This window comes from Salvelinus fontinalis, chromosome 8 (genome assembly GCF_029448725.1).
Source record: "Salvelinus fontinalis isolate EN_2023a chromosome 8, ASM2944872v1, whole genome shotgun sequence".
In the NCBI taxonomy this organism is placed as follows: domain Eukaryota; kingdom Metazoa; phylum Chordata; class Actinopteri; order Salmoniformes; family Salmonidae; genus Salvelinus; species Salvelinus fontinalis.
In genome coordinates this window covers 6,456,906-6,481,509 of record NC_074672.1, presented here as the reverse complement: position 1 = coordinate 6,481,509, position 24,604 = coordinate 6,456,906, and the positions used below count along the sequence as shown (strand labels likewise).

Below are 24,604 nucleotides of genomic sequence, written 5' to 3'. Positions count from 1 at the left end.
GGTGTTGTAATATCTGACTGTTGATTTGATCTGTTTCTGGCTCTCATAAGAAGTCGGCCTACAGGTTGGAGTCCGATGATTGATTTGTTGGTTGTGAGGACTTTTACGCGAGCGGTCTTTCACTTTTCACTTTTAAGCTTTTATATCCATGTTTTGTGATTTAAAATTAATTGTCTTTTTGTTAATGATCATTAGGTTGGCATGTAAAGTTGAACTCTCTGATCTGCCTGGCTGCTAGCTACTAGTATCTGTGCCCTTATCTGATACTATTACCTGTAGGAGCTTGAACATAAAGGATTCTGTACATTGGCAGCAGTTCTGTCATAATACAAGTAACACACGTGCGTCTTGAACAATAAACATGATTGACAGGCTAGAACCCTGTAGCCTATGTATTCCCCAGGGAGAATGCCCCTTAAGCAGTTTGAGAGCTTCTTTGCTATTGCCCTTTAAGTGCTCTTGTTAAGGTAGTCCTATCAGACATGTGCAATGTGTTTGTGTATTTCTATAATCTATATTTTATGTAAACGTATCAGTGTCCGATTGCTTTGTTCTGACTGGAATGTTAAATAGGATTTCAGACACTTAACGGTCAGTACTTGTTCCATCCAAGATGGTAGACATTGGCTACTGTACTAATATAGTGACAGATGCCTTAATTGCTTTTCAAGTCCATGAAGGACCCATACATGGTATGTGGATGTAACAATTTCCTAATTTATCAAAAGTGTTTCCCAACTCAAGTCCTCAATTATCTCCAACAGCACACATTGTTGTTGTAGCCCGGGACAATCAGATTTGCTTGTCCATGCTTGTCCCGGGCTACAGCAACTATGTGTGCTGTTGGGGATAATCGAGGATTGAGTTGGGAAACACTGTTCTGAATGATGCCGAATCTAATTGTAGCCTTTCCATCAGGCCATACAGATATTTCCTGTTTTTATATACTGAGTTCATGAGTCACAACCAGGGGTTGGAACCAAAAATTATTTTCCAAATCGTTTAGTTCTACAACAGAACCGTTATTTATTTTTTTGTTCCGACCAGCAAAATAAAGTCCTGAACCGAATGAATGCTAGAGGAGAGAAAGCTAATCTGGGTTGTAGCTTTGAGGTCTCGGGTAACACGTGGTTTTAGGAAGGAAAGGAGCATCCAGCGTGTGATTGGATGTGCGGATGTCAATGCACTTTTTCGATTTGCATATCAGTGGTCAAGACAATCTGATGTCATGATAGAAGAGGGAATGATCTAAATGTGCTTCCACCAATGATTCCCTGAATTCTGAAGAAAAACAAATATGTTTCCGCAGTTGCTACATCAATTGTTGGACTGTTAAATAACTGTTATTGCCGTTGATTCTTGATTCTCGGGGCGGCAGCGTAGCCTAGTGGTTAGAGCGTTGGACTAGTAACCGGAAGGTTGCAAGTTCAAATCCCCGAGCTGACAAGGTACAAATCTGTCGTTCTGCCCCTGAACAGGCAGTTAACCCACTGTTCCTAGGCCGTCATTGAAAATAAGAATTTGTTCTTAACTGACTTGCCTAGTTAAATAAAGGTAAAAAAATAATAATAATAATAATAATATAGCTTATACCTTTTAGCTTAAACGGTCGTACCCCATCAGAACCCAACATTTCAGCTTGTTTTTACTCCAATGTTTGTAAACAAAGTCAATTCAAACAAACACTATACTGTGGCTTCAAAAGATGATGGTCAGTCCTTGCATCCATAGCTTTGTCTATGAATTTGAGTGGTGATATTTCTCCATCCCTCAGGTGTTTACCAAAGCAAGTGGCAGGTTGACCGCTTTGTTTAAGTTTCTTATGTGTTATTGGTTTGATAAAGTAGGTCTTTGAAATCCAAAAGACCGACCCTGATGTTGGAGAATGTAGTGTAGGAGGTGGTTTGTCATCAAAGAACTTATAGAACATATTGTACTTAGGCAATGCAAGTTATGTAACATAATTTGATCAAACCGGAGTATTGCTGAAAATGTTTAAACTTTGAAAATGTCAAATACTGTAGAGAACAGTTGGGCGCTGACTAGGGCCGGGAACATACCAGCATCGCAATATTTTTTCCATGGCAAAAATGAAAAACGTTAAGCAGACCAAAAGTCTTCGGTCCTTTAAAAACCTGCTCTATATTGTGTGATACATCTTGGAAAATAAACCAATGTGACTCTGGATGACAACACAATGATGGGCTGTTTTCCTAAAGTTAAAATCTGCTTTGTGTTTTGTTTCCTTGCAACGATACCAACGAGTATCGCAATACTGATATCATTCTGGCCCTACGCCTGACCCCCCCCCCCCCCCCCCCCCAAGAAACTGCACCCTTGGTATGCTGGAGTAACATTCTAATGACATTTATACTCGCGTATTTTTAGGGTGTGTGCTGTTTCCGCTTCGTCTGGGTTAAACTTCTCCATGAGATACACTGTGCTGTCATTAGTCAGAGATTACTTCTACATGAGATACACTGTGCTGTCATTAGTCAGAGATTACTTCTACATGAGATACACTGTGCTGTCATTAGTCAGAGATACTTCTACATGAGATACACTGTGCTGTCATTAGTCAGAGATACTTCTACATGAGATACACTGTGCTGTCATTAGTCAGAGATACTTCTACATGAGATACACTGTGCTGTCATTAGTCAGAGATACTTCTACATGAGATACACTGTGCTGTCATTAGTCAGAGATACTTCTACATGAGATACACTGTGCTGTCATTAGTCAGAGATACTTCTACATGAGATACACTGTGCTGTCATTAGTCAGAGATACTTCTACATGAGATACACTGTGCTGTCATTAGTCAGAGATACTTCTACATGAGATACACTGTGCTGTCATTAGTCAGAGATACTTCTACATGAGATACACTGTGCTGTCATTAGTCAGAGATACTTCTACATGAGATACACTGTGCTGTCATTAGTCAGAGATACATACAGTACTTGACGTCATCATATAGGTTTGACAAATATTCCCCCGATACTCACAATGGACTATCAAACCAATTACTCCTTACATATACAATTCTTGACTATGAAGATGGCTTTATTATCAAGAATGATGATCACTTTGCCGTCTACAAAATGTTCACCAGAACAGAGCCATATATTCCTCGTCCTCAGTCTCACGTGGTGCTGGTTGTTGCATGAGCTCTAAGAGGAGGAAAGTAGGTCTCCAGTGTTCCTTTCAAGTGTTTAGGGTTACGCAATGGCTTACATGCTATCATTTTTACCCAGCCTGTGACCTTATCAGGATGTAAACAATGCACACCTTTCAGAACAGATTAGGAGCTTGCGGGGTTTGTATTCAATGGAAATGAATTATGATTTTGTTACTGTATTGTTTTGCATCTACACTTTCACATGTTCGTATATTCACATTAGCAAATAAATTGGTTACCAAATTATAATCCTTTAGATTGTTGAAAATACATAGGGTACAGTTATACATCTCATCACACTTTTGAAATTTTTTAATACACTACCCTGACTAAAAGTATGTGGACATCTCCTCGTCGAACATCTCATTCCAAAATCATGGACATTAATATGGAGTTGGCCCCCCTTTGCTGCTATAACAGCCTCCACTCATCTGGGAAGGCTTTCCACTAGATGTTGGAACATTGCTGCAGGGACTTGCTTCCATTCAGCAACAAGAGCATTAGTGAGGTCAGGCACTGATGTTGGGCGATTAGGCTTGAGTCGCAGTCGGCGTTCCATTTCATCCCAAAGGTGTTCAATGGGGTTGAGGTCAGGGCTCTGTGCAGGCTAGTCAAGTTCTTCCACACCGATCTCAACAAACAATTTCTGAATGGACCTCGCTTTGTGCACGGGGTATTGTCATGCTGAAACAGGAAAGGGCCTTTCCCAAACTGTTGCCACAAAGTTGGAAGCACATAATAATAAAAAAATGTCATTGTATGCTGTAGTGTTGACATTTCCCTTCACTGGAATGAAGGGGCTTAACCCGAATCATGAAACTGCCCCTAGACATTTCTACTTCACCATAACAGCACTTATAGTTGACCGGGGCAGTTCGAGCAGGGCCGAAATTTGACGAACTGACTCGTTGGAAAAGTGGCATCCTATAACAGTGCCACGTTGAAAGTCACTGAGCTCTTCAGTAAGGCCATTCTACTTCCCAATGTTTGTCTATGGAGATTGCATTGTTTGATAAATGTGTAAACATGTGGCACCCTCCTGAATTACCCCCAGATATTGGCAATCTTGACATTGGATTGCTTTCGTCATTAGAGATCAACAGTGTTAACGTTTTGCCTGTAGCATAAAACGTGCTTTTCAAGAATCTCCTTTAGAGCCTGAGGTGAAATCAAGGGTTATTTTTCTTTTTAAATTGGACTTTTTGGGCATACATTTTTATAAAAGTGAAGCTGCTCCGAATACCCCAACCAAAAACAACAACCCTCTGTTTGTTCTCTGCACCGACCCCATCCCTCTAACATACCCACCCACTTGCCAACACATCTACAGACCTACCTACCCACCACACTTGCTTAACCTATTCACCGGATGTGAGTGCAAAACAACAATAAGACAAACATTCAACAGGTACTGGTGGGGACAGGCGGACAGGACCGGACATGTAGATAACATTTCATAACAAATTTGACATTTGCCTTTGGGGGAAGTAACCATGTTGTAGGAAAAGATTGTTTTATGGGGTGAATCTTAATTGGCTATGTCAACCTGATTAGACACCGATACCATTGTTTTATAATAATAATAATAATAATAATAATTAGCTAAAAATAAATAGTAATAGCAAGTTGGGCGTTAGAGGAAACACTACGGTGGGGTTCAGCTCATCGGGAGGTGAGTACTGGGGTGCAGTTTGTTGAATGATTTTCATTTTGTCTTTGGTGGATGCTGTCATTTTTCCCTTTGACGTGGCCATTGAAAAACAGAAAATTGGTTTCTGTTTTTCCAGTTGAGTAATAGTGTGTGTAGTGATTGTGAAAGTGAGTGTTTTTTTGCTGATTGTTAAGGCGATTTAAAATGGACAGATGATGTTTGGGAGGCATGTCAGATGACGAGACATCTCCAAGAAAGCAGAGGGATGGGGTGAGGGGAATGCTGTGACCCGAAAGGGTGTTATTTCTTTCCAGAACTGAAGGGTGGTTGGACAGAGCCAGGTGGCGTGAAAGTAGTTCTCTGGAGTGTTGTGACTAGTGTGAACGCATCCAATTGTGTGCATTTTGTGGTGAGGGTTATGTGCTCTGTGAATTTTGTGTTGAGGGTTATGTGCTCGTGAATTTTGTGTTGAGGGTTATGTGCTCGTGAATTTTGTGTTGAGGATTATGTGCTCGGTTATGTGCTCTGTGCATTTTGTGTTGAGTGTTATGTGCTCTGTGAATTTTGTGGTGAGGGTTATGTGCTCTGTGATTTTGTGTTGAGGATTATGTGCTCTGTGAATTTTGTGTTGGGGGTTATGTGCTCTGTGCATTTTGTGTTGAGTGTTATGTGCTCTGTGCATTTTGTGTTGAGTGTTATGTGCTCTGTGCATGATCTTGTACTGTATAAGTTGTGTGCTAGGGTTGTTAGTCATAACTGAAGATGTTATTGCTGATTGGTTTCCAGAAATTGATATTGGGTAGTGATTGCATTCTGTGACCGGTAGAGAGAGATTGGTATCTGGTGGCAGGTAGCCTAGCCTAACCCGAAAAGCCTAACCGAGAAGTTGCTGGTTTAAATCTGAGTCGACTAGGTGAAAAATCTGTTGATATGCCCTTGAGCAAGGCACTTGACCCTAATTGCTGCTGTAAGTCGCTCTGGATAAGAGCATCTACTAAATGATTAAAATGCAAAATGTGTTTTTATAGTAGTCTGTATAATACGGAGAATTGTTTATTTTGATTTGGCTATGCCTGCCAGCTGTTCTAGTAGTGGTGTTTGAAGAAAAGTGTTTAATAGATTGATTTTGGTTTGCAGAGATTTTTTAAATTGGAGATATTGTAGAAGCTTTCACTAGCGGTTGTCATATTTCTAGATTAGTTCGGGGAGTGGTATTAGTGAGCCATTTTCAAATATGTGTTGTAGATGGGTGATTTCTCGGTTTCCATGAGTTGAACATGGGCGGTTTCTTGTTGATTTGAAACCCTGGGTTGTTCCAGATTGGGGTGAATTAATTTAGTGCTGGGGTGTAATTTGTGATCTTATTGATTTTCCACCAAGCTGTCGGAGTTGTCGAGATGATGACCTGGTTTTTGAAGCAGTTGGGGTTTTTTATAGTCTGGTTGAGGAATGGTAGGTCGCTTACAGAGTGATTTGTTGGGGTTCTTTATAGTCTGGTTGAGGAATGGTAGGTCACTTATAGAGAGATTTGTTGGGGTTCTTTATAGTCTGGTTGAAGAATGGTAGGTCACTTATAGAGTGATTTGTTGGGGTTCTTTATAGTCTGGTTGAGGAATGGTAGGTCACTTATAGAGTGATTTGCATTCTTTGTTCTATTTCTAGCCAGGGGTTTGTTGTTGATTGGGATACATTTATTTGACTATGTAGTGGAATTGGTTTGCCAGATGGTAAAGTTTAAAATGTGGTGCAGTTAGACCCCAAGATCTTTAGGTTTTTGTAATGTGGACAATTTGAGGCTTGTTTTTTTTTCTTTTTACATTAGAATGTATTCATCTTAGTCTAGTGTGTTGAACCAGTTAACTGTAGAAATGGTGGATGTCATTCTTGCCGCTACAATGGGTCTACCTGGAGGAGGAGACGCTTGTTTGTGTAATTTAGCGACTGTATAGAAAGTTGGTATCTTAAGAAATGTCACATTCTCTTTTTGGTGATTTGCCCTGATTCCAAACAGCTTTCCACTGTGGATGAGATGTCACAATTCAGTTTGCGATAGAAGTCACGTTTACATAGTTGTTGGCGACATTTATTCACATAGTCACATTTGTTTTGTATGCAAATTCCTCCTACTTTGTCACTTTTTTATGTTATTATAATCGAAGGATCTGACTGTAAGTCCTTAACAGCCATCCTCTCGTCTCTACTCGGGTTATCATAGGCTTTGTGTTTCTGTCTTTCAGTAGGTCACCTACATCATCTTCAACAATCCTTCAGAAGGTTTCTATGGACGCATTGCATTTGGAAGGAGGTATGAATTAACTTCTTGCTCTAAATATGGTTCTCTCGGTACCTCAGCTGGGTTAATGGCTCCAACTCCTCCTTGACTCACGGTAGGGCAGGCACGTCTATTGATTAGCGTGGTAGACCTATGTATACATCTCACTGTTGATGACACTTCAAGTGGAGTCATGTTTCACTCTTATCAAAGAACTCAAGCAATCTCAGATTATGGAAAAACTTGAATAGATATATCTGGACGTCAAAGTCATTAATGGGTACAAATGATAAGCCCTTATTGAGAACACTAAGTTGAGCTGATGTCAGGGTCTTACTTGATAAGTTGAACACATTTAGCTCCTGTTGGACTGGGGGCCCGTCCTGGATCTCAATTGGTAGGTGTCGCGGGGTGGTAGTGGATTTCTCCTTCGCCCGACGTATGGGTCAAACCCTCTTACGTGCTGGGGTAGTTGTCCTCGACATTGTCCCCGGTGTCCCCGCCCTCTGTTGTACAAAAAAACACTCATCGTTGGTAGAGGAGCCAGAGTTAGCGCTGTCTGTGGATAGTTGGTCTGCAGAGGGAGAAGAAAGCCATGAGAAAACTAGTTTAGATCAGTCATGGAAATACGTGCTGAATACAACTTGGCCCCCTATTTAAAAAGAAGATGGAGAACAGGCTATGAAAGAAAAATACTGGAGTTTTGGTACAGATACAGCCAACTACCGCATAAATAATAAAGTGATATTGTCAAAACGATACTATACAATATATCGTCATATTTTTTCCCACATCACTACTGTTCATGATTGGCGCTCTAAGGTTTTGTAAAAGGTCATGCAAGGCTCCCCATACCCAATTAGCCCTTTAATCCAAGCTACAGTATAATTTGATCCATGCAGTAAAACTAAATCGAGTAGGAGTATAGTACACTTTTTTTTTTTTTTGCTTTGTCGCACTACTTAAGTACCACACCACAAAAAGCCAGTCAGTCAATGTAGGTATTTTAACATTCGTCAACCAACATTCCTCTACTGCAACAGACACCCATGACAGCAAAGATGCATTTTGTCATAGCGTTTTCTCTTCTTCCCTCATGTCCAGATTACATTTTTCCCCCCTGGACTATTAACCCTTTTACTGTCATCTGCTGTCATGCTAGCGAATGTGGAACGATGACTTATACTGAAGACATAAGGAGATTACTCCTTACAGTGGACGACTTCCGATCTACTTTCAGCCAATTGGTTCGAGCTGGGATGCGCCCTCGTACAGGCTGGAGTCAAGATTGTGGACTAGATACATGGTTGAGACTGAGGGTACTGTCTAGATATTCGGAAACCCAATAGACAGTTATCTGCGGCAATTTATCAATGAAAACACCGGCCACCCAGAAAAATATTAATTATTCATTTAGAGAGAATGATTGTCAACTTAAATGGACAAGATGGAGGAGATAACCAAATGACATAAAAATAAACCCTGTCCTGTCCAGTGGTTTTAACTTCTGTAAAAAATATAATGAAAAAAGGATTTGGATTAGATAACAATTCAAGTAGCTAAGTCAGGGGTTCCCAAACCTTTTTGGCCATTTTGGCCATTTTAATATTAATGTTTTTGTGACCCCACCATGTTAAAAAAAAGTGTGGCTGCAACCCTTATAATTTAGTGTATTCTGTGCTCACAACCCAGGATGAATTCATAGTCTCCGGCAGCGTTCGGCAGCGTTCGGACCTGCCGATCTGCGGTCAATAAGATGAACTCAGCTTATAAGTGCCCCTTAGCCAAATCAGATCTTACCGTGAAATGCTTACTTACATACATTTCTAAATCAACAATGCAGAGTTTTAAAAAAGGTTTGCTAAACTAAAGGAAAAATAGTAACACAATAAAATAACGGTACAGTTATTACCCTCCATATGGAGCCTCCGACCACATTTTCGATTCAAGCATAAATTGACTTTTAGTCTAGGCCTCCACAATGGATTAGTTCACTGAGATGGGCGCAAATATATATATATACACACAGTACCAATCAAAAGTTTGGACACCTACTCATTCCAGCGTTTTTCTTTATTTCTACATTGTAGAATAATATTGAAATCTATGAATTAAGACATGGAAATATATTTTAGATTCTTCAAAGTAGCCACCCTTTGCCTTGATGACAGCTTTGCACACTCTTAGCATTCTCTCAACCAGCTTCATGAGGAATGCTTTTCCAACAGTCTTGAAGGAGTTCCCACATATGCTGAGCACTTGTTGGCTGCTTTTCCTTCCCTCTGCGGTCCAACTCACCCCAAACCATCTCAATTGGGTTGATGTCTGTGTGATTGTGGGGGCCAGGTCACCTGATGCAGCACTCCATAACGCTCCTTCTTGATTAGATAGCTCTTACACAGCTTGGAGGTGTGTTGGGTCATTGTCCTGTTGAAAAACAAATGATAGTCCTAAGCGCAAACCAGATGCGATTGCGTATCACTGTAGAATGCTAAGTGTTGCTTGAATTCTAAATAAATTACTGACAGTGTCACCAGCAAAGCACCATCACACCACCTCCTCCATGCTTCACGGTGCGTCTCACAAAGACACAGCGGTTGGAACCAAAAATATCACATTTGGATTAATCTGACAAAAGGACAGATTTCCACCTGTCTAATGTCCATTGCTCGTGTTTCTTGGCCCAAGCAAGTCTCTTCTTCTTATTGGTGTCCTTTAGTCGTGTTTTTATTTTAATTTGATCAATTCGACCATGAAGGCCTGCTTCACGCAGTCTCCTCTAAACAGTTGATGTTGATGTGTCTGTTACTTGAACTCTGTGAATCATTTATTTGAGCTGCAATCTGAGGTGCAGTTAACTAATAAATGTATCATCTGTAGCAGAGGTAACTCTGGGTCTTCCTTTCCTGTGGCGGTCCTCATGAGAGCCAGTTTCATCATAACGCTTGATGGTTTTTTGCGTCTGCACTTGAAGAAACTTTTAAAGTTCTTGAAATGTTTTGGATTGACTGATCTTCATGTCTTAAAGTAATGATGGACTGTCGTTTCTCTTTGCTTATTTGAGCTGTTCTTGCCATCTGAATCTGGTCTTATGTGGCAACATTTGAAATGGTGTTTTTTACATTAGATAAAAGTAGAGACTCAGAGCTACGAAATGAATGGCATTTTTGAGGAACAATGGGAAAGTAATTCTGCTTTGAAAGTTGATGAACATGTAAGCTAACTTTTGAGAAAATGGCCTTTAGTGAAGAGCTATTTTTTTGTCTGCACCCATTCAGCATCGTTCACATCCTCTTAAGCTTTACCCCCACCCATCTCGTTTCGCTCTTGGAGAGTTTAGAGCGCATGCTTGACGCTCTGGCCGATGATTTGTTTACCTCTGGATAACATGAAAATTGAAAAATACACCTTGACCTCTTCTCCCCCCTCTCTCCAGATGAAATCCTGTGACTAGAGATGTCTGGCCGCCCAACAACCTGCCAACTTGACCCCATCCTCTCCTCCCTTCTCCAGACCATCTCTGGAGACCTTACTTCCCTCATCAATTCATCCCTGACCACTGGCTGCGTCCCCTCTGACTTCAAGATGGCCAGTCGCTCCCCTTGTCAAGGAACTAACACTCGACCACTCTGACGTTAAACTACAGACCCAAAGCTGACTCTCTCTCCTCTGTTCTCATCCTCCGACATCTTTCCGCTGCCTTCGACACCGTGAACAATTAGATCCTCCTCTCCACCCTCTCAGGGTTGGGAGTCTCACGCTCTGCACACTCCAGGATTGCATCCTACCTAACAGGTGGTGTGGAGAGGATCTGTGTCTTCATGTACTCTCACTACTGGTGTCCACCAGGGCTCGGTTCTAGGCCCTTTTCTCTTCACACCAAGTCACTCTGCTCTGTCATATCCTCACATGGTCTCTCCTATCATTACTATTTGGATGACACTCAACTATTCTTCTCCCCCCCCTTCTGACACACAAGGTGGCAACATGCAACTCTGCGTGCCTGGCAGACATCTCGGTCCACCATCTCTGCGTAACCTCGACCAAACAGCTGCTCTGCCTCCCGGGGAAGGCATGTCTGCTCCAAGACCTCTTCATCCACGGTGGTCCCCTCCCAGATTGCAAAGAACCTTGTCGTGACCCTGGACAACACCCTATTGTTCTCTGCAAGCATCAAAGAAGTGACTCGCTCCTGCAGGTTCATGCTCTACGACATCCGTAGAGTACGACTTTTCAATGCTAGCATGACTAGGTTTTCTCAACTTAACTCACCCAGTACATCGTTTGGCCATGGTTTTCACTTTTGGGACCGTTCCATCAGTCCTAATGTACCAACCCGTATGGTAAAGAATTATGAAAATCTGAAGAATCTTGTATGGCAGAAGATTATTTTAACAAAAATCGATTAAGTAATCTAAGTATCTGGCAAGTTTTTCCTTATGTCAATGGCATATTTGTGTTAACTTATTTGCCATATATGACATGCATGATTTGAATTTCCTACATTGATATTGTATGACATATTTGAGACAAAATATGAGTCATCTATAAATATTACAGAAAAGGTATATGTTCTGACAATATAACCTATACAAAATAAATGCTTTCCTTTTTGAGTTTCACATTCAATATATAGGGCTGCCCAAATGGCGCAGTGGTCTAAGGCAGTGCTAGATGTGCCGCTAGAGATCCTGGTTCCAGGCTCTGCCGCAGCCGGCCGCGACCAGGAGACCCATGGGGTGGTGCATAATTGGCCCAGCGTCTTCCGGTTTAGGGGAGGGTTAGGCTGGCAGGGATGTTCTTGTCCCATCGCACACTAACGACTCCTGTGGCAGACTGGGCGCAATGCATGCCGACACTATCGCCAGGTGTACGGTGTTTCCTCTGACACATTGGTGCGGCTGGCTTCCGTGTTAAGCGGGCACTGTGTCAAGAAGCAGTGCAGCTTGTCTGGGTTGTGTTTCAGGGGCCGCACGGCTCTCAACCTTTGCCTCTCCCGAGTCCGTACAGGAGTTGCAGCGATGGGACAAGCCTGCTTTCCCTCTTCTTCACCTCCTGCTTTCTCCCTTCCTCTTGCTCCTCCTCCTCGCCTCCCCTCCTGCTTTCCTCTTCATCCTCCTGACCCTCCCCTCCTGCTTTCTCCCCTCATGTTTTTTTTATACAATACATTCTATATTTCTGTTCTGTCTAAATGTTACCCACCCATACAAGTCAGATATTACAATAATATTTTATGAAACTTGTATGTGTTTCTGCTGCCATATGTATTAGTTACAAGTTCCAGGTAGAACATATAGAATCATTTAACAGAATTCTTATATCTTTTCCATATGGGATTCCCGCCCACCTGGTGTTCTGGGTGAGCGAAATCGAGTCCACCTGCTGTAGCTTTACCAACTTTACCAACCCAGAGATTCAAGGGGAGGAAAATTATATGTTGTGAGTAGACTCAGCCAGATCATGGGAAAACAAAAATATAATTACTTGACCCCCTGGAAAGAATGAACAAAAACACTGAGCAAATGAAAATGCTATTTGGCCCTCAACAGAGAATACACATTGGCAGAACCACTGTGACTGACCCAAAGTGAAAGAAAGCTTTGACTATGCATAGCCTGGCTCTCGAGCGGACAGGCTATGTGCACACTGCCCACAAAATTAGGTGGAAACTGAGCTGCACTTCCTAACCTCCTGCCATATTAGAGACACATATTTCCCTCAGATTACACAGATCCACAAAGAATTCGAAAACGAATCCAATTTTGATAAACTCTCATATCTACTGGGTGAAATACCACAGTGAGCCATCACAGCAGCAAGATTTGTGACCTGTTGCCACAAGAAAAGGGCAATCAGTGAAGAACAAACACCATTGTAAAAACAACCCATATTTACTTTTTTTTTACTTGAACTATTTGCACAACGTTACAACACTGTACATAATGAAATTTGAAATGTCTTTATTCTTTTGGAACTGTGTAATATTTACTGTTCATTTCACTTGTTTTGGCAATGTAAACATGTTTCCCATGCCAATAAAGCCCCTTGAATGAGTAGGTATGAGGCTCTAGGAGAATCTTAATTGAATACTCCTCACGTCCTCTCATCGCCGCCTCCTCAAACCCATTGGAGGAGAAGGTCACGGGCGGGACCTCTGGCTTTCTCATCCAATGAGTTTTGAGAAGGAGTCTTAAGAGAGCTGACACGAGAGATTCTCCCTCTGTGAATGGATTTGATCAATTGGGTTTTTGTGTCACCTCTAATCTAAATGTCCATATTTTATCATGGCAAAAAAGGACACCATGTTCAAAGGACCATTGAACAATCCATATTTCAATATCTTACCAAGTTCAGCTCACACGTGTATACAATAAGACACAGGATTGGTCTTTGCCTATCAGTTCATAGTATTAGCTCAAGAGAACTTCCATGCATTCCCTAAACAGCAACCGTTCTTGTTACTCGTCCAGGTATGTATGGATGCCTTCCGACTGCGGCCGCCACGCCTTTTATATGATGCAATTAGCATACAACCATGTACATCTAGAATGGATGCTCTGCATGTTGTATAGGTAGCATTAAACTGGCTTTGTCTCACTTTCCTATTTTTACTCCCATTCCAGAGTTCCCAGGGGAACCTTAAAAAATGCAATGTGTCGAGAGCTAAGCTTACACGGATACTGTTGGCTAGGGCCAGTGAAACACTGTGGGGTGAGGGGGATAATGGATCTGTTGCCAGGTGAAGATGAGAAATCCAAGATGGCTCCCATCCTCTAATTAGGACCTGAAAGAGACAGGTTTCAGTGTGTCCACAACCTGTCTGCAATGAGCTGGGTTTCAGTCACTTAAAAATGGCTCTCCAAATCTCATTTTATTTGTCACATGCGCCAAATACTTACGAGCCCTTAACCAACAATGGCGTTAAGAAAATATTTACCAAATAAACTGAAGTCAAAAAATAAAGAGTAACACAAAATGACAATAACGAGGCTATATACAGGGGGTTCAGGTTAGTTGAGGTAGGGGTAAAGTGACTGCATAGATCCTAAACAGCAAGTAGCAGCAGTGTAAAAACAAAGGAGGGGGGGTGTCAATGTAAATAGTCCAGGTAGCCATTTGTTTAATTGTTCAGTAGTCTTATGGCTTGGGGGTAGAAGCTGTTAAGGAGCCTTTTGGACCTAGACTTGGCGCTCCGGTACCACTTGCCCTGTGCGGTAGCAGAGATAACAGTCTATGACTTGGGTGACTGAAGTCTTTGACCATTTTTTGGGCTTTCCTCTGACGTCTGGTATATAAGTCCTGGATGGCAGGAAGTTTGACCCCAGTGATGTACTGGGCCGTACGCACTACCCTCTGTAGTGCCTTACGGTCGGATGCTGAGTAGTTGCCATATACCAGGCGGTGATGCAACCGGTGAGGATGCTCTCAATGATGCAGCTGTAGAACCTTTAGGATTTGGGGACCCATGCCAAATCTTTTCAGTCTCCCGATGGGGAAAAGGTTTTGTCGTGCCCTCTTCACGACTGTCTTGGTGTGTTTGGACCATGATAGTTTGTTGGTGATGTGGATGCCAAAGATCTTGAAACTCTTTACCCGCTCCACTACAGGCCCTCCTTTTCTTGTAGTCCACGATCAGCTCCTTTGTCTTGATCACATTGAGGGAGCGGTTGTTGTCCTGGCACCACACTGCCAGGTCTCTGACCTCCTCCCTATAGGCTGTCTCATCGTTGTCAGGTCTCTGACCTCCTCCCTATAGGCTGTCTCATCGTTGTCAGGTCTCTGACCTCTCCCCTATAGGCTGTCTCATTGCTGTCGGTGATCAGGCCTACCACTGTTGTGTCATCAGCAAACTTAATGATGGTGTTGGAGTCGTGCTTGGCCACACAGTCGAAGGGTGAACAGGGAGTACAGGAGGAGACGCACCCCTGAAGGGCCCCCGTGTTGAGGATCAGCGTGGCAGATGTGTTGTTGCCTACCCTTACCACCTGGGGGCGGCCCGTCAGGAAGTCCAGGATCCAGTTGCAGAGGGGGGTGTTTAGTCCCAGGGTCCTTAGCTTAGTGATGAGCTCTGTTGGCACTATGGTGTTGAATGCTGAGCTGTAGTCAATGAACAGCATTCTCACATAGCCCTTTCCTACCTGGACAAAAATAAAACCTATGTGAAGTGCGATTGCATCATCTGCAGATCTGTTGGGGTGGTATATAAATTGGAGTGGGTCTGGTGTTGATGTGAGCCATGACCAGCCTTGCAAAGCACTTCATGGCTACCGAGGGTGGTAGTCACTTAGGCAGGTTACCTTCACTTTCTTGGGCCCAAGGTCAGCTGATAAGGTGACCTGGGTTCAAATTTAAGAAATTGCTTTAGCTTGGCTGGAATGCCAGATGGGTGACGTTTGCAGTTTTGTGACTACTCTATTTGATACCTTGCGCCAGGCAAGCTCAACAAAGCAACAGGTAATGTATTTGAAATGTTTTTAAAATGGTATTCGATGCCAGGACAGCTCTTTACAGTGTATGTTTCAGCGATACTATGTAATCATTATAAAGGGTCCAAAATCAGGTGCTTCACCTTTTGTGAGCTACATCATTGGAGAAACAACAAAGGATGGGAAAAGTCTCAGTTCCTTGGAGGCTAATGGGATGACTGTAGTAGTGGAGTTGGGCAGGGACAGTGTTAAAAGCTCTTGTGTGTTTGGTCCTCTGCAGGTGGATGAGGAGGTGACGCGCCTGGCGTCCATGCCAGGATGGCGGAGGGACATCATCAAGAAAAAGCTTGATGAAGAGAAGTGAGTGAGAGGCGGTGCTACCCATCCCATTCCTCCAATCAGGAGCTTCCACTGTTACGCCATTATCTCTTCAATGATTTGTCCTCCCTTCTGTCAATTTCTATGGTTGTTTGTCTGTTTGCCTTGGTTCATGTTTTTTCTCATTTTTTTCTGTATTTTCCCCCCTCAAGTTGGGTGGGTTGATAAAGTCATGTAGATCCTGAAATATTTAGAGCAAATAGCATATAGCTATCTACTGTATAACCACTATACACATTATTTTCTGTAGTAGTTAAGTAACATTTTGAATGCCATGCATTAATACTGTATTTCCTTAAATTCCCTTTTGTGCCTAACTTCTCCGGGTCGGGCAGGGAACAAAAAAGGTAAGAAAACATTCTATAAAATGTTCATTTATAATATGCCACAAACTATCATGATCTTGGTTTCCATCCAATTTGCAACAGATTTTAAACAGATTGGTGCATTTTCCCACCAGAGGGGTTTCCATCAAACTGAATTGTTGCGTACAAAAGGTTGTGTGTATTGCGTTTTTTTTATTTTTATACTTTTGCAGTTAAATTCCAACGTACCGAATAACAATGTGTTATATAGAGAATGTACAATACCATGCACAATATTTCTGGATCAAAAATCAAAATTCATTTCATCTGGATGTTCTGATGCCGTTTGGGCAATTTATAGTATAGTTTTTTTGTGGAGTAATGCAACTGTTTTTCTGTGTAATTTTTATGTTTTATTTGTGCTTCCCAGACTGTGTTTTTGTCTTTATATATATACACTGCTCAAAAAAATAAAGGGAACACTAAAATAACACATCCTAGATCTGAATGAATGAAATATTCTTATTAAATACTTTTTTCTTTACATACCGTAATTGCTGGACTATTAAGCGCACCTGAATATAAGCCGCACCCACTGAATTTTTAAAAAAAATGTATTTTGTACATAAATAAGCCGCACGTGTCTATAAGCCGCAGGTGCCTACCGGTACATTGAAACAAATTAACTTTACACAGCCTTTAAACGAAACACGGCTTGTAACAAAAATGAATAGGCTTTAACGAAACACGTCTTGTAACAAAAATAAATAGGCTTTAACGAAACAGGCTTGTAACATATTTTTTTTTTTTTAAATAGCAGTAAACAGTAGTCTACCAAGAAAGTCCTTGGTCACTATCTTCTTCCTCCTGTGCACTGAAACCACTGAAGTCATCTCCTTTGGTGTCGGAGTTGAATAGCCTCAGAATTGCTTCATCCAATGTTGGATCGTTTTCATTGTGCTCTCCTCACTTTCATCCGGAGGCAAATTCCCCGCTGAGCTTATGCTGCCCTCTTCAATACGCAGCAGCTCCACGCTGTCAGGACCCACTGGCAGACTTGACCATAAGTCGCTCTTCGCATGCGGCCCGTTTTAGTGAAGGATTTCTCCCCACTTGTCATCCAAGCCTCATTTTCTAGTTCGGGCCATCTGCTTTTCTTTCCTCTGAAAGCTTTTGTTGTCTTTTTGCACTAAGTCAGTTTCTCACGCTGCTGTTTCCAACGTCTTATCATCGACTCATTAAGGCCAAGCTCCCGTGCAGCAGCTCTATTTCCTTTTCCAACAGCCAGATCGATCGCCTTCAAATTGAAAGCTGCATCATATGCATTTCTCCGTGTCTTTGCCATGATGAGGGTGACAAAATGACTATCGTAATCAGAATGATGGAAAGTTTGAGCGTGCTCGATTTACTTCACATTATGTGACGTGCTCAGTTTTTTGGCGGCATGAATTTGTGAAAGCGGGAAAAATCCATAAATTAGCCGTGTCATTGTATAAAGCGCAAGGTTCATAGCTTGGGAAAAAAGTAGCGGCTTATAGTCCGGAAATTACGGTAGTTGAATGTGCTGACAACAAAATCACACAAAAGTTAGCAATGGAAATCAAATTTATCAACCCATGGAGGTCTGGATTTGGAGTCACACTCAAAATTAAAGTGGAAAACCACACTACAGGCTGATCCAACTTTGATGTAATGTCCTTAAAACAAGTAAAAATGAGGCTCGGTAGTGTGTGTGGCCTCCACGTGTGACCTCCCTACAACGCATGGGCATGCTCCTGATGAGGTGGCGGATGGTCTCCTGAGGGATCTCCTCCCAGACCTGGACTAAAGCATCTGCCAACTCCTGGACAGTCTGTGGTGCAACGTGGCGTCGGTGGATGGAGCGAGACATGATGTCCCAGATGTGCTCAATTGGATTCAGGTCTGGGGAACGGGCGGGCCAGTCCATAGCATCAATGCCTTCCTCTTGCAAGAACTGCTGACACACTCCAGCCACATGAGGTCTAGCATTGTCTTGCATTAGGAGGAACCCAGGGCCAACCGCACCAGCATATGGTCTCACAAGGGGTCTGAGGATCTCATCTCGGTACCTAATAGCAGTCAGGCTACCTCTGGCGAGCACATGGAGGGCTGTGCGGCCCCCCAAAGAAATGCCACCCCACACCATAACTGACCCACCGCCAAACCGGTCATGCTGGAGGATGTTGCAGGCAGCAGAACGTTCTCCACAGCGTCTCCAAACTCTGTCACGTCTGTCACATGTGCTCATGTGCTCAGTGTGAACCTGCTTTCATCTGTGAAGAGCACAGGGCGCCAGTGGCGAATTTGCCAATCTTGGTGTTCTCTGGCAAATGCCAAACATCCTGCACGGTGTTGAGCTGTAAGCACAACCCCCACCTGTGGACGTCGGGCCCTCATACCACCCTCATGGAGTCTGTTTCTGACCATTTGAGCAGACACATGCACATTTGTGGCCTGCCGGAGGTCATTTTGCAGGGCTCTGTCAGTGCTCCTCCTTGCACAAAGGCGGAGGTAGCGGTCCTGCTGCTGGGTTGTTGCCCTCCTACGGCCTCCTCCACGTCTCCTGATGTACTGGCCTGTCTCCTGGTAGCGCCTCCATGCTCTGGACACTACGCTGACAGACACAGCAAACCTTCTTTCCACGGCTCGCATTGATGTGCCATCCTGGATGAGCTGCACTACCTGAGCCACTTGTGTGGGTTGTAGACTCCGTCTCATGCTACCACTAGAGTGAAAGCACCGCCAGCATTCAAAAGTGACCAAAACATCAGCCAGGAAGCATATGAACTGAGAAGTGGTCTGTGGTCACCACCTGCAGAACCACTCCTTTATTGGGGGTGTCTTGCTAATTGCCTATAATTTCCACCTTTTGTCTATTCCATTTGCACAACAGCATGTGAAATTTATTGTCAATCAGTGTTGCTTCCTACGTGGACAGTTTGATTTCACAGAAGTGTGATTGACTTGGAGTTACATTGTGTTGTTTAAGTGTTCCCTTGATTTTTTTGAGCAGTGTATAATGTTGTTTATTTATGTTGTATTATACAGAGCACATTTGGAAAGGAAATTTTAGGTTTCAATATGTCTTCCCTGGCGAAATATAGGTTAAATAATAAAATACAAATGATTTAATCCGTAGCCTAATAAACTGCATGCTTTCCCAAGTCGTAGTGGGAGGACCACACAACATATCGTGACTCCATGTTTACTTCTATATGATGGTTATTATACCAATATTTGCACATTTAAACCACCATTTCTCGCATAATACATTTTACCGATACAAAAAGATCCCACATTGTCTAGTGTGTTTTGCTTTGTCAACATTTGGAAAGTGTTGACGAAGCTGTTAGCTGTTATCCATGATCCCTGTTGTGACATTCTTTATCCGACATGTACTTTACTCGCATAAAAAGGTTGCATGGAATCCTGGTTAGTAGTATATGCCATTTAGCATTTTGATTGTTGGTTTCACATGCACTGAAAAGCCTATATGAATTTGAGATCAAGGTTTCCAACTACTGGTCAGTAATTGTATTAGAATAATACCCATCATTTGATACATCCCCCATACCTGCCGTTATAATGAAGCAGTTAAACGCTCATATAGTAAATATTCTTAAGACATCATATAAAATGGATCAACTAGAGGCAAGGCATTATATTGACTTCTCAGCCCTCAAATGTTGCTGCCTTTTTGATACAATAGGACTCAGTCATTAACAATCAGCAATCAGCGTTAGGTGACTAACTCATTGATCCTGCTCAGTGTAATACGACACGTTTAAAAGTTAGTTAAATCATCCGTAAGGCAGAAGTCTATTTACCTGGTATGTATTTAGACACTAATGTATGTTTACCCGGTAGTAACCAGTTATAGGAGGTACCAAAAGTATTCATTGTCACCAGACCAGGGTCAAATATTTGAGCTTTGGTTTGCCAGGTACAATGGAACCAATAGAATAGTCCCAAAAGTTTTGTGCTTACATTGCACTCCTTGTACTCCGTGTCATGCCAGACAAGACAAGGAGAGGTGAGCGTAACAGAGTCGTGCCCAGGGTGATAGTGACCTTTTTATTTACTCAACAGGGCCAAACCGAGCGAGCTGTACTGGGCTATTCTGGTAACGCATGCACCATAGTTACCATGTAAAAAATAACATATCAGAGACAGTACAGTAGAGTTCGGGTTGGCCCAGAATCAGGCAATTGTTTCTTAATACAAGCTGAGACAGTCACACATTGAATCACACTGACGCCTTGTATTCACCTTCCCTCTTGTTGGTGCACTCAGAAAAGAGGAGGAGCTTGCAAACAAGGCAAAGGAGAGCGAGGAGAAGAACGAGCAGGAGCGACTACGGACCATGGGTTACAACGAGAGCAAGTTGGTGCCATGGCAACGGCAGATCATCCTGAAGAAAGGAGACATAGTGAAACAGTAGATAGCGCCTCCCCATCCAACCCTCTTCCCCTTTAATGTCAACCAACCAACACCCAACCCAACCCTCATCGCACCCCACCCCAACCAGGTTTCCACTAGATAACACAGCCACAAAGTCAGATTCCAGAGCAACAAAGGCAAAATTAGCTACACAAATGTGTGTTTTGGCCTTAATTTAAGGTTATTAGGGTTAGGTTTAAAATAGACGTTTAATCTGAGAAATTATAGAAATGTGCCCAGTGTCTTCGAGAGTTTATGACTTTGTGGCTGTGTTAACTAGTAACGACCCACCAAACAGGACCATGCCACCTCCCAACATGCTTTGCAGCTCTGCCATCCTGAAATAGTGTGGCCGCACCAAGGTCCCGTGGACAAAAACTGTACGTATCGCAACGTTAGCGGTGTCCGATTCAAAGGACTACATGACCACATTGAATAGATGCTCCTACCCCTTTTTGTCCTGGCAAAACATTTGGCTAAAAACTGTACGTATCCCAACTGTATGAAGACCCTTAGTCTTGAATCATATACACTAGCTTTACTTCACATTATTAAACATGACTGTAGGAATTTTCCATACACTCGAACAACCTTTCTCAATGTTGATCTGTTGGTCTGTCTTGTTGGGCATTGTGGGAAAAGTTGTCATTGCTATAGGTTCAGCAGTGTTTCATAAATAGAAAAACTATCCACGATCTGTTTTCTCTGCATTTGATTCACCCACACTTACATTGATAATTGAGCTCTAAAACTAGCCTGTTGTATTCTACTGTAGGTTTGCTTTTAGGATGGAAAATGTCATGGTCAACATAATAAGCAATGGCATTTCGATACTGTATATATCATCTCCATGTATTGCACAAAGACCTATATAGAACCAGACCATTCTACTTAATGATGCTATTTTTCATTGAGCCCATCTGAACTTCCAGAGATATTATTGAACCAAATGGGAAATTGATAAAGTCCCTCCTGTACCTGTTATTTTTACAGTGTACGTTAATATCACATGGATAACTGCAACCATAACAGTCATTTAAAATGGGTTTATTAATATCGTTGTGGAGAACGTAATTCAAGTCAAAAATAACACTGAACAAAAATATAAAAGCAACATGTAACAATTTCAACGATGTTACTGAGTTACAGTTAATTTAAGGAAAGCAGTCAATTGAAATGATTACATTAGGTCCTATGGATTTCACATGACTGGTATACAGATATGCTTCTGTTGGTCACAGATACCATTTTGTTTTTTTTAAGTAGTGGATCAGAAATGCTGTCTGTATCTAGTGTGACCACCATTTGCCTAATGCATTGTGACACATCTCCTTCACGCTGTTGATTGTGGCCTGTAGAATGTTGCCCCACTCCTCTTCAATGGCTGTGCGAAGTTACTGGATATTGGCGGAAACAAACCGTCGTACACGGCAATCCAGAGCATCCCAAATACGCTCAATGGGTGACATGTCTGGTGAGTATGCAGGCCATGGAAGAACTGGGATATTTTCAGCTTCCAGGAGTTGTGTACAGATCCTTGTGACATGGGGCCGTACATTATCATGCTGAAACGTGAGGTGATGGAGGAGGATGAATGGCACAACAATGGGCCTCAGGATCTTGTTACGGTATCTCTGAGCATTCATATTGCCATTGATAAAAAGCAATTGTGTTTGTTGTCCATAGCTTATGCTTGCCTATACCATAACCCCACCGCCACCATGGGGCACTCTGTTCACAACGTTGACATCAGCAAACCGTTAACCCACACGAAGCCATACATGCTGTCTGCCATCTGCCCGGTACAGTTGAAACCGGGATTCATCCAGGAAGAGTACACTTCTCCAGCATGCCAGTGGCCATCAAAGGTGAGCATTTGCCCACTGAAGTCAGTTACGATGCCAAACTGCAGTCAGGTCAAGACCCTGGTGTGGACGACGAGCACGCAGATGAGTTTCCCCAAAACGGTTTCTGACAGTTTGTGTAGAAATTCTTTGATCTTGCAGGTAAAGAAGCCAGATGTGCAGGTCCTGGGCTGGCATGGTTACGTGAGGTCGGTTGGATGTACTGCCAAATTCTCTAAAACGATATTGGAGGAGGCTTATGGTAGAGAATTGAATGCATCTGGCTACAGCTATGGACATTCCTGCAGTCAGCATGCCAATTGCACACTCCCTCAACTTGAGACATTTGTGGTGTTGTGTGACAAAACAGCACATTTTAGAGTGGCCTTTTATTGTCCCCAGCACAAGGTGCACCTGTGTAATCAGCTTCTTGATATGCCACACTTGTCAGGTGGATGGATTGTCTTTGGCGAAGGAAAAATGCTCACTAACAGGGATGTAAATTGTTTTTACATTTATTTATTTAACCTTTATTTAACTAGGAAAACTAGTTAACTTCGTTAAACACGTGTGCACAACATTTAAGATGTTGTGGGATCTTTTATTTCAGCTCATGAAACATGGGACCAACACTACATGTTGCTTTTATATTTTTGTTCAGTTTGAGCATATAACCCTTTTTTACTTTTCAATGAATGTCCTTATTGTGATCATGGTGAATTGTTTGTGTATTGCATGTGTCTTATGGATGTCATAATTGACTGTTGTCCAACCAAAAGCACATCTCTTGTTATCCAAGAGGATTGAACACTCCACAATCATGCTAATTAAAAAAACACAATATTTAGCAAATCGCTATGAATTCAACAAGCAAACATGTTTTCTTTTATCGATTGTATAAAATATTAGGAGCACAATCGTAACAGAAGTCTCATCAGCACACTGAATATTGCAGAAGTCCCACAAATACATCAGTGACTCCTGTGTCCTTTATCTGGCTTTCACCAGTAAACCTTGGAATGTAATATTTTATGAGCAGATCCTTTTACTAGAGGAGAGTTCTCTTTCTCTCTCACTTAATATATTTTCAATCCACCTACTGGTTTTTATCTAGGTAAATGTTGTAGTTTTTTTTTTTTTTTGTCAGGGGACCAAACTATAGGTAACTCGGGCATTATCTTTTTCAGAAATTACCATTGTCACATTGTTGGTTTCGTAGGATGATGTGCACTAATGTTGTGGCTGGAGTTGTTGGACCTCAGAAATGTGCCAGACGTGTGTTTCTGAATGTGTATATAAAACATACAGTATATGGGCATCCCCCAATGTCAAAAAATGTGCTACAGGTTCACTTCAGATGTACATTTTTGCAAGTGTATCAAACATAATATATAATGAAATGCATGGTCCTTGTTGAGAAACTATTTGGAAATATTCAATTCATTGGATGGCATATTGATGTGAAAATGTAAAAGTATGTAAACGTCATTGCCATTAGAAGATTTTCTATACGTTTAATATTGTATATAGTAACCCTCAATATTTTGTTGTTTCATTGTTCCCATATTACAGTTCTCAGCCTTGCTTACATAGATTGTTGGTTCATGAATGTAAAACTATATTTTCAGATTGTCAAATGGAATCTTTGACCTTTGTAAATTGATTTATCTACTACTGCCTTTGTATTTATTATGGATCCCCCGGCAGCAGCTACTTATCGAGTCTGGCAAAATTAAGGCAGCTTTACAATTTTAACACATTACATTGTATTGTTTTTAAACAAATCAAAATATATTTCAGATTCAAATAGCCACCCTTTGCCAAGTGTGCAAAGGTGTCATGAAGGCATTCTCTCAACCAGCTTCATGAGGTAGTCACCTGGAATGCATTTAAATTAACAGGTGTGCCTTTTTAAAAGATAATTTGTGGAATTAATTTCCTTCTGAAAGCGTTGGAGCTAGCAACAGCTAGTTACGGAACCCAAACCATCTGCGCGATCGTGCATACATTTATTTTGTCCCCACACCAAAAGCGTTCACGACACGCAGGTTAAAATATCAAAACAAACTCTGAAACATTTATA

General features: G+C 42.0%; 1 protein-coding gene across 1 annotated transcript in view; it reads left to right on the top strand.

Moving 5' to 3' along the window:
* LOC129860441 (espin-like) overlaps positions 1-24,195 on the top strand; it is an 89,160-nt gene extending 64,965 nt beyond the window's left edge. Inside the window, exons 12-14 of the mRNA XM_055930827.1 lie at positions 15,814-15,893; positions 16,247-16,258; positions 20,531-24,195. Of these exons, the coding sequence (XP_055786802.1) occupies positions 15,814-15,893; positions 16,247-16,258; positions 20,531-20,678 (240 nt within the window). The 3' untranslated portion in view covers positions 20,679-24,195. The remainder of the gene's footprint in view (positions 1-15,813; positions 15,894-16,246; positions 16,259-20,530) is intronic.
* The last annotated feature ends 409 nt before the right edge of the window (positions 24,196-24,604 follow it).